The 17,301-nt window shown below is 35.9% G+C and overlaps 3 protein-coding genes across 3 annotated transcripts; 1 reads left to right on the forward strand and 2 right to left on the reverse strand.

Annotated features, from left to right (window-relative positions):
- Nucleotides 1–949: 949 nt before the first annotated feature.
- On the reverse strand, nucleotides 950–2,001 carry LOC148168177 (serine/threonine-protein kinase Nek8-like). The gene is made up of 4 exons (XM_088046057.1): nucleotides 1,632–2,001; nucleotides 1,420–1,580; nucleotides 1,223–1,373; nucleotides 950–1,177 (listed from the first exon to the last, which is right to left on the reverse strand). Exons 1-4 carry the CDS (start codon nucleotides 1,986–1,988, stop codon nucleotides 950–952), a joined length of 897 nt encoding a protein of 298 aa, XP_087902183.1. The 5' UTR covers nucleotides 1,989–2,001.
- Nucleotides 2,002–3,151: 1,150 nt separating this feature from the next.
- On the forward strand, nucleotides 3,152–4,602 carry LOC148168178 (uncharacterized). Its single transcript, XM_088046186.1, has 3 exons — nucleotides 3,152–3,362; nucleotides 4,107–4,358; nucleotides 4,406–4,602. Exons 1-3 carry the CDS (start codon nucleotides 3,269–3,271, stop codon nucleotides 4,600–4,602), a joined length of 543 nt encoding a protein of 180 aa, XP_087902312.1. The 5' UTR covers nucleotides 3,152–3,268.
- An 883-nt stretch (nucleotides 4,603–5,485) lies between these two features.
- LOC148168179 (uncharacterized) lies at nucleotides 5,486–7,685 on the reverse strand. The gene is made up of 4 exons (XM_088046051.1): nucleotides 7,590–7,685; nucleotides 6,241–6,540; nucleotides 5,747–5,977; nucleotides 5,486–5,692 (listed from the first exon to the last, which is right to left on the reverse strand). The coding sequence occupies exons 1-4, from the start codon at nucleotides 7,683–7,685 to the stop codon at nucleotides 5,486–5,488; spliced, it is 834 nt and encodes a 277-aa protein (XP_087902177.1).
- Between the last annotated feature and the right edge of the window lie 9,616 nt (nucleotides 7,686–17,301).

Here is a 17,301-nt window from a genome sequence, read left to right on the forward strand (position 1 = left end):
ATCTCGTTTAGTTCGCTCATTAAACTCATCCCACTTTACTAAACTAATTAATTTTATTATGTCTCGTTTTAAGTAAAAAACTCCCACAACAATCAATAGCAAGACTCTGTTCATGACATTTCAATATGTATGGAAAAATATTCTTTCAATTCCGATTTGAATGGAGCTTGAAAAAAACTACGTTAGGTGAAATTTCGAGCGGTTAACCGCATTTCGAACACCACCCAATTTCCGCCGCCTTAAGGATGAGCTAGTATAAATATATGAGGCTTGATAAAAGTCGAAGAACTGGAAGATACATGCTTTTGGTGATTTATTTAGACGTCCGTTCCAAGAAGAGTGTGTTTTCAGGAGCGGAAAATATTGCCTGTGCACATACACTCAAGTTCAGACATTGCCAGCGAGCACTCGTCAGGAATTGGACAAAAAGGTGAAGTCGCCAGACAAGATAGCATTTCGGTAAAAAAACACGTTTCTATTGTGTGGTTGTTTACTCCGACCACCGTGAATTACAGATAACTTCACAATTCTAATATCCGCTTGTTTGGAGAGTTTTCTGAATGTTCAACCCGTTGAAATTGAACAAAATCGACTTTTCTTAATGTAAATCAAAAGCTTACTAATTGAGATTTTTCCATTGCTCGTTTTGTTCATATTTGAATGACGGGGGTAATCGGAAACGGCTGAATAAAATCTGAAATATTCTGAAAATTGGTCGAGAGAGGGAATTACGACTTTTATTTCCACGTGCGGAAATGTGGAAAATTTTGATGGAAAATGGATATGAAGTTGTTTGAACTCGGCTTTGTGGACAAGTGGGACGGAAAAGTGATCATTGTTTTCGGAAAAGCGAAAAGCAAAAAGAGCAGGGTAATTATTGTACATTAAATTTTAGCAGCGCAAACGGAAATTGTTTCCACAGGCAAAAAAACTTTATTGAAACAAACTTTTACTCAAAATTAAACTTTTGGGTGGGCAAGATACACCCCAAACTAGTTGTTAGCGCATGCATACTCGGAAAAACATCAGTCAAGTTCATCAGCTTCAAAGTATCCGGTCGGTTTTTGGGATCCCTCTCTAACATAACTTCGATAAGTTGATGCATTTGCAGGCCATAATAATTGACATCTATTTGCTTCCTTCGCCCGGTGGCTATCGCTAACACCACATTAGAAATCTGAAATTAATTCCTCATATGAGTTTCACAGGATGCGGTTATTACCGGTCCGTCGAACATTTTCTCCATCGCACAGAGTTCGTATAAAATACAGCCCAAAGACCAAATATCTGACTTGGAATCGTACGGTTTTCCATCGCAAACTTCTGGGGCTACATAGTTACAAGTTCCGATAACAGTATGGGCGTTTTTGTCTCTGAAATGCAAATGAAGTGTAACTGGTAACTGTAGAGTGAACTTACTTGAACAGGATTTTTGAGATGCCGAAATCTCCGATTTTAATAACGTCGCTGTTATTCCCGGTGATGAAGATGTTTTCGCATTTTAAATCGCGATGGATGACGTTTTTAGAGTGGATGTGGTTGAGTCCCATCAAGATCTGACTGAAGAAGTTCATGACAGTCTGTAAAGAGGCGAACAAAGGATTGTAAAACATACATAAAACTATCGTTACCTGTGGACGGAATCGATTCGGTTTAGCTTTGGCTATAAATTCGAACAGAGTTCCTTTATTTCCATACTCCATGACGATGTATAAGCTCCCATTCTTGACGAAACTGTCATAGTACTCGATTATATTAGGATGGTCGAGCGATTTCAGAATGGCGACTTCGTTGACAGTTGTTTTTCGTTCTTTTTCATTCAATTCGATGTTTTTGATTTGCTTCACGACGATTTTTTCCTGATTATGCTTCTTTTCACACAAATGAACAGACCTGAAATAATTCACCGGAATTGTTGATAAACTATGGGAGTGAACGAACCCGAAAGTCCCTGTTGCCAGCAACCCCAAGACGTTGTATAGATCCATTGTCGCCACACAAAGCACTAATGAAAAGGAAAATTATTCGCGCATGAATTTTTATCTCGCGAGATAAGTTTTTGCGGAAAAAAAGTCTCAAAAGGCAAGGTGACGCTGCTAATTGAAGACGTTACGTTTCAAGAGCTGAAAAATGAAACAATTGTCTGTTTCTTGAGGAGAATCTTTAGAGTAATGATCCGAGACAATTCTCTCAGTGTTTAACTGTCCGTGTCATTTTATTAAGACTTGCTTAGCATATAGTTCATTTACTTAGTCACCGAGGGTTGAAAACAGATTTCAGAAAAGGGATTTTATTTTAATATTCTGATCGTTACTTTCTTGGTAATTGTGTTAGTTTCTTAGACACTTTTTTTCATTTCTTTGTACGCGAGAATGCCAGAATATTTCTCGTTTTTCTTAATAAAATTCTAGTGTTTGAAAAGGCAACTTTTTCTTGCTTTTGTGATGAAAGCAGGGCCTTTGTGTTAGGAGACACTTTTTAATTAAATAAACTTAATTATAACAGATTAATGTGTAAAACCAAGAGAATGTTAAGTATGCAACCAATATTGCAGCGCAATATTTCATTCTGAAGAAGCGTATACCTACTCTTATAAAATTTAGAGGTTTCACAAAGTGCTGTTAGCCTGACACTCAAATTAAATAACAAAAAATTTTAAAATAAAAAAAATGCCTGCTTTGTTTTTTTTTTCTGTTCTGTTATTCAAAATTTAGCTAAAATTTGTTACAGCTGATTAAATTCGAGTTAATTTTAATAAAAGTATTTTTTTACATTGTATATTCGGATAAGTTTTATAGAAAACTTAATTATTGAAAAATGGTGGATGCGCCAGGTAAATATGGTTGCCTATTTCTGTTTATTCACACGAAATCCTCGCGCCACTCATAAATTCCAGGTCACTTTTTCCCCTCATTTATCTAGTGAAAAAAAACGACTAGTTAACACTTCACCCTCCACTACCCCCAACACATTTCTTCAATGAATCGTCACATTTTCCGCACGCCATCGCACTTTTGCATCCTGCATCAACACGCAAATCATATTTACTCATCAGGTGTAAAAATATAAAACTCAAGTACAGCTCCTTGTCGTAAACACAATGCGGTTACTCGTTGGCGGTGTTATACTGTGCTTATTCAACCCCTCAAGTGGTGGTTGGTTTCGAGACATTCTCACCCCAAGAGGGTGGCATTTAGGAGATGGTTTAGTTCTCCATCTCGCCAACTCGCGCTATCAAAACTCCACTTTTCTGGAGAGATACTCGCTTATGATGGATTATTTGGGATATGGTGTTGGTGTGACTAAAATTCCACAACGGAAGGCTTTGGAGGTGGATTTGTACACTCCCGAATTTGGAGAAGGTGAGATAAATTGAGGGGTTGGTGGTGTTAATTGAGAGACGACCGCTCATCAATTGTGGTGTTTGTTGGAGTTGGAGAAGTTGTGAGGAAATTTAAATTAATGGGGAGGGAGAAAAGGGAGTTTTTTTTCTAATTTAAGTTTGAAATTGTGTCGCTGTACTGGTAAATATTATTAAGAATTTATGAGGAAGAAGGTGAACTTTTCAAATTTTTCAAATTGATGTGTTCTTGTTTATGTGCTTTGAAGAGGTTGTAAAAGTTCGAGGAGGAAACGATCGCCTATACAGCTCTTGCTTTAAAATGTTGATAAGATTATTTATACGACATTTTTGGCTTCATTTTTACATCATCACAACTAGACTAACTATCTAAACGCTCGTAACATTATCTCGTCTATGGCTCGTCTGCCATTATCGACTTTTATTCTATTTTTGCGCATCATTTTAACTGTGTTTACGACAATTCCATAGGCACGAAAGCTCAGTAAAATGAATAATTCCAGGGTTTCTGTATTTTGCATTTATATTGAGAATTGAAATAAACAGTAGGAAATACAATGAAACTTCATTGCGAGATTTGTCTGCTGTAGAAATGTCTCTTATTCAGAAATTCGAAAGAAAACATGTAAATGAAACAAAGCATCACGTGAACATCCATGAAGGGTGTTTTATGGTAACTCCCTTTCAACATTATTCCACGTCGCAAACTAAATCAGTCAGTCCTCTGAGTGTTTGTCTTTTCTAGCTCGTGGCGAAAAATCCAACGCCTTCAGCCTAATAATCGGCTACAAAATCGCCACTCTCACCGCCGTCGTATTTTCAGCAGTCGGAGCTTTAGTCCTTAAAGCTCTAATCGTCGCGAAATTAGCCGCAGTCACGTCCTTAATTCTCGTCGTGAGCAAACTTTTCCGTGGGAAAGAAAACCACCCGAGTCCTCAATATCTGGAGATGGAACATCTTCCAGAATTTCATACATCTCCTTCAGAGCTGTCGCCAGGTATTGTGCAATTGTGAGTTTCTAAAAAATATAGTGTGAAATTGTAGAAATTGTGTACTACCCCACTGCTTACCAGTCGTTAGCTAATCTTCCCGAAGGAATCGATTATGCTGCTACAGAGATATCTGGCAGCAATTCAACGCTTCCGGACGCTTCGAGTAATCAACAAGTTGCCAGACGTCGGGACGCCACGAAAAGGAGGAAAGTGCCTCTGGTGACTATACATCAGTATTCCAACTCTTGATTTGCTGAAACTTGTTTAATTTATTTTTGTCTGTTGAGAATAAATGTGTTTTGCAGTTGTGGGGTTGTTGCTGGTGGAGCAAATTCAAAATTTGACGAGGTTTGAATCTAATTATCTATTAAACTAAAATTCTGTTAATTCATCCATTCAAAGACACAGAGTTCTCTCAGATACAATCTAAGTCGAATTTTAAATTGTCCTGAAAATTTGCACTCACGATTCTCTGCTTGTCTTTGAAGTTTTTTAGAGCATTATTTCTTTATGTCTTTTTAGACGTTTTCTTACGTTCATTTATCGGTAATCTTTTTTTCAAACGCCAAACATTTTAATTCCACAAAACCCTTTAATTAGAGACGCTTGCTTACTTTTCTTTTTGCCTTTAAAGGGCTTCAAACACTCCACATAAATTGCTAGTGGAAGTCTAAAAAGTTTCTGGAATTAGTTTCTGGATTTTGCCGATCGGTGTTTTCAAATGCGAAGTGGATTTTCTAAACTTGAAGTAAGTCCTTTGTAAATATCGTAATAGTTTCAGGCGGGCATTCCTTGAAACAATAAATTTTGGTAAAAATCGCGTCAAGTAATTCAATTTGGGGTCGTAATAACTTAAACGACTGTCATGTAATTAAATAAAGTTATATAGGGTTTGAGACGGAGCTTTCAAAAGATGAAAGCTTTGTTTTGCTTTCGAACATTAGCTTTCGCTCCATTGACAAGGCGACAGATTTATGGCCGTGATTTATTGTGATCTCAAATGAATTAAACCTCCTACGAGCAGTGCAACATTTATTACAAAAACGAGAAATAACAATCTTATAAATAAAAATAAATAGAATACTAAAAACCGAGCGCCAATATGGCGTCACTCCTTCAAACTCGTTTTTGCTTAGTTCTGTGGAATTTGAGCGCGATAAGCCAAGTTTTGGGCATCGAAATTCCGTCCCCATCCACCTCCGTAAGAATCATGACCGCCGCCACTGGTGTGGTGGTCGTGGTGTTCGTGATGAGGATGAGCAACAACTTCATAAGTTACGTGCTTTTCTGAATGCAACAGCTTCTTCAAGCCGATGATGGCGGCCAACACTAACGCCAACTACAAAAAGGAAAAAATAATTACTAAGCTCCATGAGAAGAAAAATGCACATACCTTGCTGACGAGCAAAGCTTTGCCTACGAGAAGCACGAGCGCTTTGAACGCCAAAGCTTTCAAAAGCCCGATTTTCATCACGGCGGCGGCGATGAGAGCCCCCATTGAATTGTCTTTTTTCTTTCTGGCATCGCCTTCGGTGCTTTGAGTTGGTCGGAGAGAAAGACCGAGGTTGAAGCCGCCGTCTTTCTCGCCCTTGCCGGAAATTACGACGTCAGCGCCGTCGATAATCTGTAAATCGTTAGTTTAAAATAACATTATTGAAAAAGTGGTTTATATTCACATTCAAGCCACTAACGCGATTATTTCGCTATTTCAAAATCGAAATCCATAAGTGGTTTCAATGTGATCATTCTTTCCCTAAATGCTTTCACCTAAATTAAAAACAGTTCTGATTTTAGAACTGCTAATTAAGTTGAGGAAATGCTAATGCAACTCGCATGTCGGGTCACGGATGAAAGCTTTTCAGGGTCTCAGGTCAAAAGGTAACCCACCTTCCATTTCAGCGACCTAGTCCTCAGGAAACTGTAGATTTTATCGGCGACTACTTGGCTGAGTTGTGCTTCTTCGGACATGTTTTCCGTGTCCAACGACCTGGAGGTATCAGCGGTGATGGTCTCGGTAGAGGTTTGCGTGATTTCGACATCGCCGAACTCGATGGACTGCTTCTTGAGCATACGATTGAAGTAAGTCACGAGTTTCAGCATCATACAAGAACTGATATCGCGGTTCATGCATTTGGTATTCAGCTTCTTGAGAAGAGATTCCTCGAAGGTCGAGCCGCCGGTGTGCACCTGGACATGTTAAATTCTTTATTGCCAACTGATGTGTTGTTAAAGCGGAATCATTGATGCTAATAAAGGCAAGAACTCCTACTTAACATACTTCCGTTAATTGCTAATTTCTCTCCTACCGATTTTATAGGCAATTAGAGGCTGAGCAAACGCCATACGCTCGATTTGGCCACTAAACAAAAATTTATAGGTTTGAATTAAGGTGACCGTAATTTTGGCGAGTAGATTTCCTGACATAAAAATGTAAATTATTCGCAAACCGGTACAACTGCTCCATTTTTTTAGGCTGTTGTAAATAAAGTTGTTTTGATCAAATTTAATTTAAACTAATAAAACAGGTACAATAAATTTTAGAACTGGAAATTTTTGAGTCATCTTTAAAGTGTTTATTTTACGAGCGTCTGTGGTTCTACTTAAACTACTAATTGAAACTTTATGGTTCGGCGACCGCTAATTATGCACTTCGAGCAGGTAGTTTAACAGCTTAAAAAACGAAAATCTCTTCTTTAGCTTAGTATAAATAAGTTCCGGAAGAATTAGAGTTACTTAAATAAAAACGATGAAGTTTTTCTGTTATCCTTTTTTTACGTGTTGAAATTTAAATTTAGCGACTCCGTTGTTCAATTTCATCTTATTTAATTAGTAATAATTATCACTCAGTTGTGCGTGCCAAAGTGTTTTAAGTGGTTTGAACGTGATCATTTATATTACAATTTCACACAATTTTAAGAACGCCAAAGAGACACCATCTTATAAATTTTAATTTCTTTTGTAGCACGTGCTCGGCTCATGAACCCGATCGTATCTTAACTTCCTCGTATAATCCACCACATACACAATTAACGGTACTCTCGGTCTGAAAACATCCCACAGGCATTCCAAATACCGGAAATTCTTAAGAAACTTCCTCTTAAATCCAAGATACAACGCACCCAACATCTTTAATTAAAATCGTCCTGTAGCATTTCATGCGTCGTAATAAAGCGTCTCCTCGGCAGGATAATAACATCATAAATAACAAGGATAACAGAGTGAAAAATAAATCTCACCGAGTTGTCTATATGGCCGTTGGTGTCGTCAACGACTGGTCCTGCGGTCGCTAGGACGACGAAGGATAACACCACACAAATCACTTTAGCGTTCATTTTATCACTTTTATTTCTCTATCAGCAACAAAATCAAACTGATAAAATAAAAGAACTCAGTACACCACCGTGGTTGCAAAAGGAATGAAGAAACTGTGGTAGTGGTAAAGATTTTATAGCATCGGAAGCGCCTTTGCAAGTGTGTCGTATGGACCAGTTGAAGAATTAGGGTTATGGTAAGTATCTCTGCAGTGATGGGAGTTCTTGTTTGCTGGATTTGTTGGAGGAAGGTCAACACTATGATTTACGCCGACAGTGAAAATTCTATTAGATACGAAAATTCTCATCCGGGTTATCTTATTTAGGTTGACTTTATTGTTACGGCAATTTGGGCTTGGGCGTTCGGAAGGAACTTGAGGATCATTTTAACAAGAACTGAATTGCGGTTTTTATGTTAATCAGTACAATGAGATTAAGGTTGGCACCTTACTAATTGGATTCTTTCTCTGTAAAGAAAAAAATTAATTGACAATGTGACACGAATCTCAAGAAGAAATTAATTAAGAGCTCGTAAACCCGTCGATTGAAAGTGATGCCAAATTGACCGAAGCTTTTTCAAATTTTGCTAAAATGAGATTAAAAATATGCATAATTTTCCTAATTTTTTGCCCCATTACCTCATCGAACTTTTTCGTTTCCACGTAATCGCGTTTAGATTTAACCCAATTTCGATTGTTTTTTCAACCGGTTCGTCACAACAACGCAAACGGTTAATAGTGTTAGAGATTTTCAACGATATTGTTGCGGACTAGTCCAATTACTGCGGCACACTTTTTGTCTCATTATCTGATAGGGTTTTAACCAAGATGCCGGAGGGTCCCGGAGTACTTTCGTTGGAATAGCTCAGTAATGAAAGTCTCATCGTGAAATTTCAGACAAAATAAAAAAGTGCAGCTTTTTGCGACGAGATGATGTAAGTTGTAACGCTATTGAAACAGATAATAAAGGAGTCGGTTTTATGTGCGGTTTGTTTCTTTGAGTTTTGAGCGATCTCACCGGCTTTGTAGTCAAGTTCACACAATAGCTTTGTTTATTGTGTATGATTATCAGGTAATGATGAGCGCTTCTTATGAAAACGGTAAGTGGGATTAAAAGTAAACTAGGTGCTTGGTTAAAAAGAATGAACACATTCAAACCAATGCAACTTTTGATTAGTCTAGACAAGTTTCTGAAATTATCTTGTCTGTAATTAAAACCTTCAAAGCGAAGATGTTGACAAAAAATTAATCACAAGTTATTGGCGTTCAGGTGAGAATAATGAAATGAATGTTTCGCTGAATTTAATTTCAGTTTATTAACGCTTAACGCGCACAAAGCTCTTGACAATGCTTTCTCCAGGAGTGACATTAAGCTGTTGAGATTTCTGTTAAAGCTTCATCGTTATGTCATCGCAGATCTCAACATGAATTTTACCTGTGAATTAAATTAATCTGAAAACCATCTTTACGAAGCGTTAAGCACTAATTGTTTTTTATGCGGAAAACAGTACTAAATTTTATTAACTGTACAAGTATTTAAATTTAAGAGAAATTATGGAAATCGAAGCGACCTTAATAAAAATATGTAGTTTTTGGTATTTAGGTATGAACATGTCAAAAATACACGAATGAAAGCTTTTCTAACGGTCGCTTCTATTGAACATTGCGGTAGTGAAAATGGACATACATTGGAAAAACCGTTAACTAGTTTTGAATGCTTTGTAGATCAAAGAGTCGGCACTGGCATTCAAAAATTAATTGAGTCGGGCCACTACACACGATAATTGAATTGAATATGACTGGGAATAGAAAATTAGCAGAGCTTATTTTTTTTATTAAAAATATTACGAATTATTTTACTGATTTTCTCAGAATGTTGTTTTTTTAATTGTTTAGAATGTTCTCATTTAAAATTCTGGGTGGTGGTCAACTAAAAACTTAAATAGCATTGATCACATTCAAGCCATTGAATCAAAATCTGTTTTTCCTTCAGTTCGGTGTTGTTTAATTCCGTCGATGATTGCACATTTTGGAAAATTTTGTACTAGAGAACGAGCCTTCTGATTTGAATTCAGATTTATCAGATCAGAAAGCAAGTCAGCTTTAGAAATGACTCGCAATGCAAAACCTTGTTGACACTAGTCAAATTAATTAAAGCTATAAATTATCGCCATGAAAAGTGTTTAAATAGCGTCTGAAGCCGTTAAAATTTTCTTTGAAATGTTTGTCAAAGAACAGCAAGAGATTGAGCTTCTTTCGGTAGTCTGTATTCTTTGTCAATATTTACTATTTACAACGCTAAGGTGTGAAGATACATATTTCATTAAATATTTACGTTTTTACTTGAAAACCATGTATGGAAGGAACTTTGATGATTTAATCACAGCATGGTAAGATCTATACTTATGAATAGATACAATTCTTTTTTCAGCAACGCCATGTTATCGTGTTTTTTCCTTCCCTCACGTCAAACTTTGATAAAACTCGTCTTTTCTTCCAACAAAATCCCATTTTTCCCGTTTCGGGGTCAACACATGAAAGCACCTTGTCAATGTAGAAAGAGCCGCGCACATGCACATATTCTTTTATAAGAGCATCGGCTTTCTATCTATATCCAATAAAGTTAGACGTTGTGCTTGTACGCAGCTTTCAATTGCCTGAGAAACCGGACCGGACACAGATTCCGTCGTGATACGTGAAAGCTCGATTTTTTTCTTCTCAGTCGGTAAAAAATAAAAATAGAAAGTGGAATAAGGAACCACATGATCCTCCACTGCTTCATTTTCAGTAAAAGTGACGCTTGTGGTTTTTCGCTGGAACAAAAACTGCCTCGTCTTGATTGCAAATTCGTTAATTGGGAGGAATCTGCTTTCTCCATTTTTTGTCAGTACTTTACAGTTGTAAGATAAAAAGTTAAGGTGTAATTGAGATTGTAGATGTTACGGGTAAATGAGGAGGTATTTTTTTGGGTCGCGACAGAGGCGAACAGTGGAATGTGGGACAGCTCTTATCTAGTGCATAGGAGAGATTTTTTCTACATATAAATTTAATGTTTACCAATATTTTAATTTAGAGATGAGTGGGCTCCGGCTGCTGAAAGTGTTAATTTATGCGAAGAGATGGGTTATCAATAATTGTTACACGTTTCCTGTACCGTTGAGTTTTTTTGCTGCTGCAAAAAAGATTTCAGACATGTATGTAGGGCACAGTGAATCGAACTGTATTGGAAGTAAAATTTCAGGATCGTAAAGAGAACAAGACGTTTTTGAAGTTTACTGTCTCTTGGCACACATCTCCCAATACATGATTAGATAATTGGAAAGGAATCCTCTGAATCATAAATGACCGTGCAAAAATATGATAAAATCTCTATTCCAACTTCATGAATAAATTCCAAACCCTTCAAACTTCCACAATGGCACAAGAGAACGAAAGTACACCTGAGGTCGCTCCAAGCTAATTACACTTGCATTCTTCACCGAAAAACAACACGCATATTTTGTCAACTTTCAGAGCACGACTACCAACCCTCTGAATAAAACATCCCTTACGCCGAACGCAACAATTTGCATAGGGTGGCGTCAGACACCATTGCAACATTTCATATCGTCGTTTTTTCCCTGTAATTTATGAACCACCGCACCATAAACAGAGTGACATTGAAAAAAGGTGGTGACATGAATTATTCAACCCTTGTGTTGGATTACTCCACTGAGAGAGATATTACGCAACGGTGGTGAGTTTCAGTGAGACGACTGTAGGGATTAGTGCAGAGTTTTCGTGGGTTCGTTGCTGAGATTGTTAATTAAGGTTGGTAGGACTGGGTGTAAATTTAATTGTGTTTTATTATACTTAATTACATTAATGTTGCCGATATGTTATTAGGAAGTGTCCGTAATTTTAGTGATTATAGCGCCAACAAAGAATGACCAGAATGGGATGTTTGTGGAACACCACAATTATCTAAATTATACAGTAAGAAGAAGATTTCTGGGCAGTACACGGAAAATCCGTTACCACGCAGTTTGTTTGTCCTTTTAATGCGATTATAGTGGAATTAGAAAAATTGTGGGTACAGCAGAACTGACACTAAAACCATCCACCTTCCAAGAAATTAGAAGGAAAAGTTAAAGAATCTGTTTCATGCAAGTAAGACTACAAGAAGAGTGTCATGAGGATGAGACTTTTACAAAACTAATTTCTTTGTTAATCTGACGAAGTAATGTCTGAAATTTTCATAAACGCAAACGTAGCGAATTTACAAATTAAAGGTTGACCTGGAAAGTTTTGTTTAATAAATTAAGAGACAAAGACATTGAATTTTCTTGACATTTTCTGGTTTTTATGATTTCCCGTGTTCTCTAATTCTCATATTTTTACGCCTTTAAATTAATAGACACTGAAATTATTAATCTCCGCAGTTCTTAGATTCTTGTAATTAGAGCGACAAATTTTACGTTTCTTAGATAAAATATTCACATCTAAAAATGTAACAAAAAATTGAGGAATCTAAAAAATACATATCTTTGAAACTTCGGACCTAAAAACTTAAAATCGTGAGAAATTAACAAATCAAATTACTGGGATCGTAGTCGGACGTCCAAACTCTCAATCTGATTTAAATTAGCAAAATTTGTCTTTGTCCTTCATGACATAGCGTCGAAAGAAACCGAACAGTGCGAAAAACTCTTATCAGCTTTTTTATTGAAGAAGGTCGTTATCTAACTGCAACGGTATTGTCAGTAAATTCGTGACTATTGTGGTGTTAATATCGATGCGTGTTCTTTTCATCAGTTTGTTTAAACAAAAGGAATTTTCATTATTTGTATGGCGATAATTTGGTAAGTTTTAGATATATTTGATTTCTATAAGAATGTGAATTCATAAGTATATTTTCGTGGCTCTTGTCCTCATTGTTTGAATTTTAAATTTCATTGTCGTAATAAATAAAATAGTGTTATTTATTTTCCTTACTTGAACGCTTTGGACACATTTATTGTGAACTTCTTGTTTATCTAAACCAAGTCATTTCTAGGTTTTTAGTTTCTACAGGAATGTGAAATATCAAGCGAATTTTCAAATGCTCTTTAAGAACAGGCATCCCGTTCTTATAGTTTATAATTTTTTTCATTGTTATTAAATAAAAACTGTTATTTATTTTTCTTACCAAAACACTTTGATTACCCTTTGGACCTTGTTTTCCCAATCCAATTCTTTTATAGGTTTCTAATTTCTACAGGATTGTGGAATAGCATGCCGATTTTTAGGTGCTCTGCAAGGATATGTATCTTGTTCTCATTGTTTGTAATTTTTTATTGTTGTTATAATAAATAATAAACCGATATTTATTTTATTCCGTCTTATCTAAACACTTTAGACACATTGTGGTCTTTTTGTTTTTCCAAACCAATTTTTTTCTAGGTTTTTAGTTTCTACAAGAATATGAAATATCAAGCAAATTTATAAGTGCTCATCAAAGACAGGTATCTCGTTCTCATCGTTAATTTTTTTTTTATTGTTGTTACAATAAATAAATTATTGGTATTTATTTTCTTTACCTGAACACTTTGGCCTCATTGTGAACTTCTTATTTTCCCACAGGAATATAAAATATCAAGCGGATTTTCAAGGGCTCTTCGAGGACAGCTATCCCGTTCTCATTGCTTATAATTTTTTTCATTGTTATTATTAAAATAAACTACTGTTATTTATTTTCCTTACACAAATATTTTGGTAACATTTTTGACTTCTTGTTTTCCCAAATCAATTTTTTTTTAGGTTTCTAGTTTCTACAGGAATATGAAATATCAAGCGAATTTTTAAGTGCTCTTCAAGAATAGTTATCTCGTTCTTATTGTTGGCCACATTGTGGACTTCTTGTTTTTCCAAATCAATTCTTTTCTAGGTTTTTAGTTCTCATAGGAATACTTACACATCCTTTAACAGATTTTTAGGTGCTCTTCAGGAACTGGCACTTCACTCTTTGTTGAAATTATGTTGTAAGAAAATAAATAATCTCAAACATAGTTGTCTTGTGTTTCGTATGATAAATAATAATCTGAAATTCGCTTTATTTCGTCTCACCTAAACACATTGTTGACTTCCTTTTTTCCCAAGCCAATTTTTTTGCATGTTTTTAGTTTAATTAGTTAATTTAATTAATGTCCTCATAAACCTATTTATGGGAACTCAATTAAAATTTTTATTATTAAATGATACATTTATAATTAATTAAATTAGTTTTTTTTTTGTTTTTGTTCATTTCCGGAGGTGATACTTTCCTTATTTCGAATCGCAAATTTATTTGCAATAATTAATCGCAATAATTGATCTAATTAAAATAACAACGGAAGCAGAGTTCGCATTTGTCATTGTAAAATTAAGAAAAAACTGACAGTTAATTACGACTAATCGTGTAAGTGGATAACTGGTACAAATACAACATTAAAGTTTAATGGTTATTATTCCACACAATGCTTAGATAAAATCGGAATTGTATAAAAAGCGTAATTTGTCAGAATTTGTCTAAATGAATCACGTCCGTTTTTTCTTAATTGGACACACGTGGTCACAAGTGTCACTAGGTGACCAATTTAGAGTACTTTTTAGAAATGTGGTAGACATGAAAACGCGGCTTTCTTAAGAAAGTTGAGCCGTAAGCAAGACTATGTTGAGTATGAGGACGACACCATTACATTTTTGTGTCCCTTTTGCTTTAATTCTAATATCCTTCGGGTCTGTTTGCTGCTGCTGCGTAATTAGAAGAGCGGATAATTTTAACGTGTTTATTAATTTTCAACGAAAACAATAAGCACCCGCGTAATTGAAGCTACTTCACTAAATACATTGTTTACAAACTGCTACCTGTTATAAAACAGTTAATTTTACGACAACAATAAAAATGCAGCTTCCTTTTAATTAAGGTGGGAGTCAGTGAAACGAAAATCGCATTCATAGAATGATTGACCCTGATTTGTTGAAGCAAGTGGGTCTAAGGTCAAGTTTGAGAAGCATCACCGACATAATTCCCATTTACTTGTTCGTTTTCACACAGAGAACAACGGTTCTCGGTTTCGGGGTGAAGATTAATAAAATAATCGTGAGAAGGCTCCAGATTAAGGCGTGGTTAAAATGGAAAGCAGACCGGATTTAACACTCCCGGACTCTTTCTTTTTCAGGAGCAGACGCTACAAAGCAATTTCACGCTATTTGCGTAACCGTTTAGCGAAATGCTTTCATCTTCAAACGAAGCAATACCAACAAAAATTACATAAAGTGCACTTTTCTATATCCGCTCCATTTTCACTCTTCCGGTACCGATTAGTTGATAGCGATATCCAGCGATGCTAAGTTGACCGCAACCTCATTTCTAACCATTAACCATCTGGCGTCGTCATATAAACAACAATTAACGAATTTCTGTGGTTGAAAATACAGCTATTTCTTGTGTGGTTTCGCTGCGTGCTCTGCTATCGATATCTCCGTGTTGAGGGAGCGACCTTAGGGCACATGGGCCGTTATGTGGGACGGGTCAAGCAGGGCAAGCAACCTTGACCGAGCGTAGGGAGAAGTCTTACTAACCTACATTCTGGATTGCTCAGAACAGGTGAAAACATTGTAATGGGAAATCTAGTTCAACGGAAAATTATTACACGACGATTTTCGTGATTGATGAGGAGACGAGATCGGAGATCTGGCCTGGATTAGGAAGTGTTTAGTAGTTCCGGTTGTTTACCGGAACTTGGGGAAATTCGCACAGGGAAAAACTGCCTCGAACGGGGAGATTGGAAGTAAAGAAAGTTTGTCGAGGAGCGACTTTCCACGGTTTTTTTAGTTGGAACACACACAAGGTCTTTGAAAAAATGAAATTGCTTCTTATAACGGGATTTAGCATTTAAAGTTGCCTGTGGCTTACTTACAAGTACAAACATTAAACAAAAACAGACTTAATGGCTTTACTTGCATTATTCAAATACTTCAGTGACACGAATATTGCAAATGGAGCTAGAAAACACTTCATTTCTGCGAAGGATGGAAAATTTTTACTTCCATTTTATTATTAGTTTCAAACGCTACATTCTCAATGCAATTTTATTAGCACTTCATTCTTGATTGGCAGCAAGAGTAAATTTTCACTTTCTTTAATAAATTAAGTTTTAAAAATTAAATTCTATTTTAAGTGAGAAAATGTCCAGACTTGTTACCTTTTCGTGTCTGCTTTGTTTTGAAAATTTTGTTTGTTAAAAAATCTCAAAGTTTAAAAAAAAATTACGGATTTTCTGTTGACAGGGCGAAACGAAGTTTACCGATCGGTGCAATCTCAGTATTTAAAAGATACAATTTTAAAATATAAACATTTTTAGACATTCGAATCAGATTTTTTTCCTGTGAAAATTGAATATTTTATTAGCGAGAGATCCGCCCAAAGGTTCCAATTTTTGTTGATATTTGATTTAATCGGATTTTGCGTCTTTACTCCCTAAAAACCGCTCAAGCTCAAGCAGGTAAATTGATCAAAAACAGACTCATATTTCACCTAACTTCGCGAAACAAAATTGTGAAAAATCTGATTTTTGGCCAAATGCGGGGGCGTCCTATTTCCTACTGAAACCGGTATACAAGATTGCCAAAAACTGGAAACATCTTAAATTTCCGTGAAATATGACTACAGCAATGTGAACCTTCACTTTTAGATAATCTGTGAACGTCACAAATTGCTTGCACATTATCACAAATCTTCATCATCATCACTCAAAGAGAGAACTACAATTTCACGCTATTATCTGAGATGTAACAAATACGACGGTCTCAGTTTTCTCTAAAACTACTTTTAAGTTACAAACACGTTAGAAATACGATTTCGGGTAAAATCTTTTTATAGATTTCAGACAATGTAAAAACCGTTTATTTTTTCAGAGTCTGGAACATATTTAAATTGGATTATCATCATACTTCGTTTCTAATAACAAAGAAGGAAGCTTATTAAGTTTTCCTGATCCTGCGAGCGGCTCAACATGGAGATTTCATCAATTTTAAATTAAAGTAGACAAACTGAGTTTTAATTAGACATTTATTAAAGGGCTTAAAATAGTTTCTAGCGCTGCAGTTTTGTTTTTATCTCTTCAATACATTTTATTTTGTGTCTCAATAATTGCCACTTTGCTGTTCACCCTCGGCTAATAATTAAACAAAAAGTCAATAAAAGAATCCCAATTCTTCTGTCGACGTGCCAATTCCCCAAATTATCTAAAAAACCGTTAACTCACTAGAACAAAAAAATTGGATAAAATCAAAGCTCGAATCTCCCTTAATTGAACTTCGAGTTGGAAATTTATTTCCTTTTAAACTCTGATGCGATAAATGGGTCATGTTTCAATTGCCTCCACTCAACAACTGAAAATTTTCAGTTGGACCCTTGCCATCAACCAGATTTATTGGATAAAAGGTTAAAGCGGAATAATTTGCTCTTGTTCCCATGTGGCCTAAGTTCTGACGTTATCTGCTAAAGCTTGATTCATACTAATGAGCTGTCAACTGATTGTGCCGTAAATTTTGCGTGTGTAATCTATGCAGTGATAAATTTATCAGACAGAGGCAACTAGTGTACAAACGTGTATAAAGAGTTGCGCACACAAAAA

This window comes from Gnatocerus cornutus, chromosome 9, assembly GCF_029298725.1.
Source record: "Gnatocerus cornutus isolate USDA-ARS CGAHR chromosome 9, icGnaCorn1.1, whole genome shotgun sequence".
NCBI lineage: Eukaryota > Metazoa > Arthropoda > Insecta > Coleoptera > Tenebrionidae > Gnatocerus > Gnatocerus cornutus.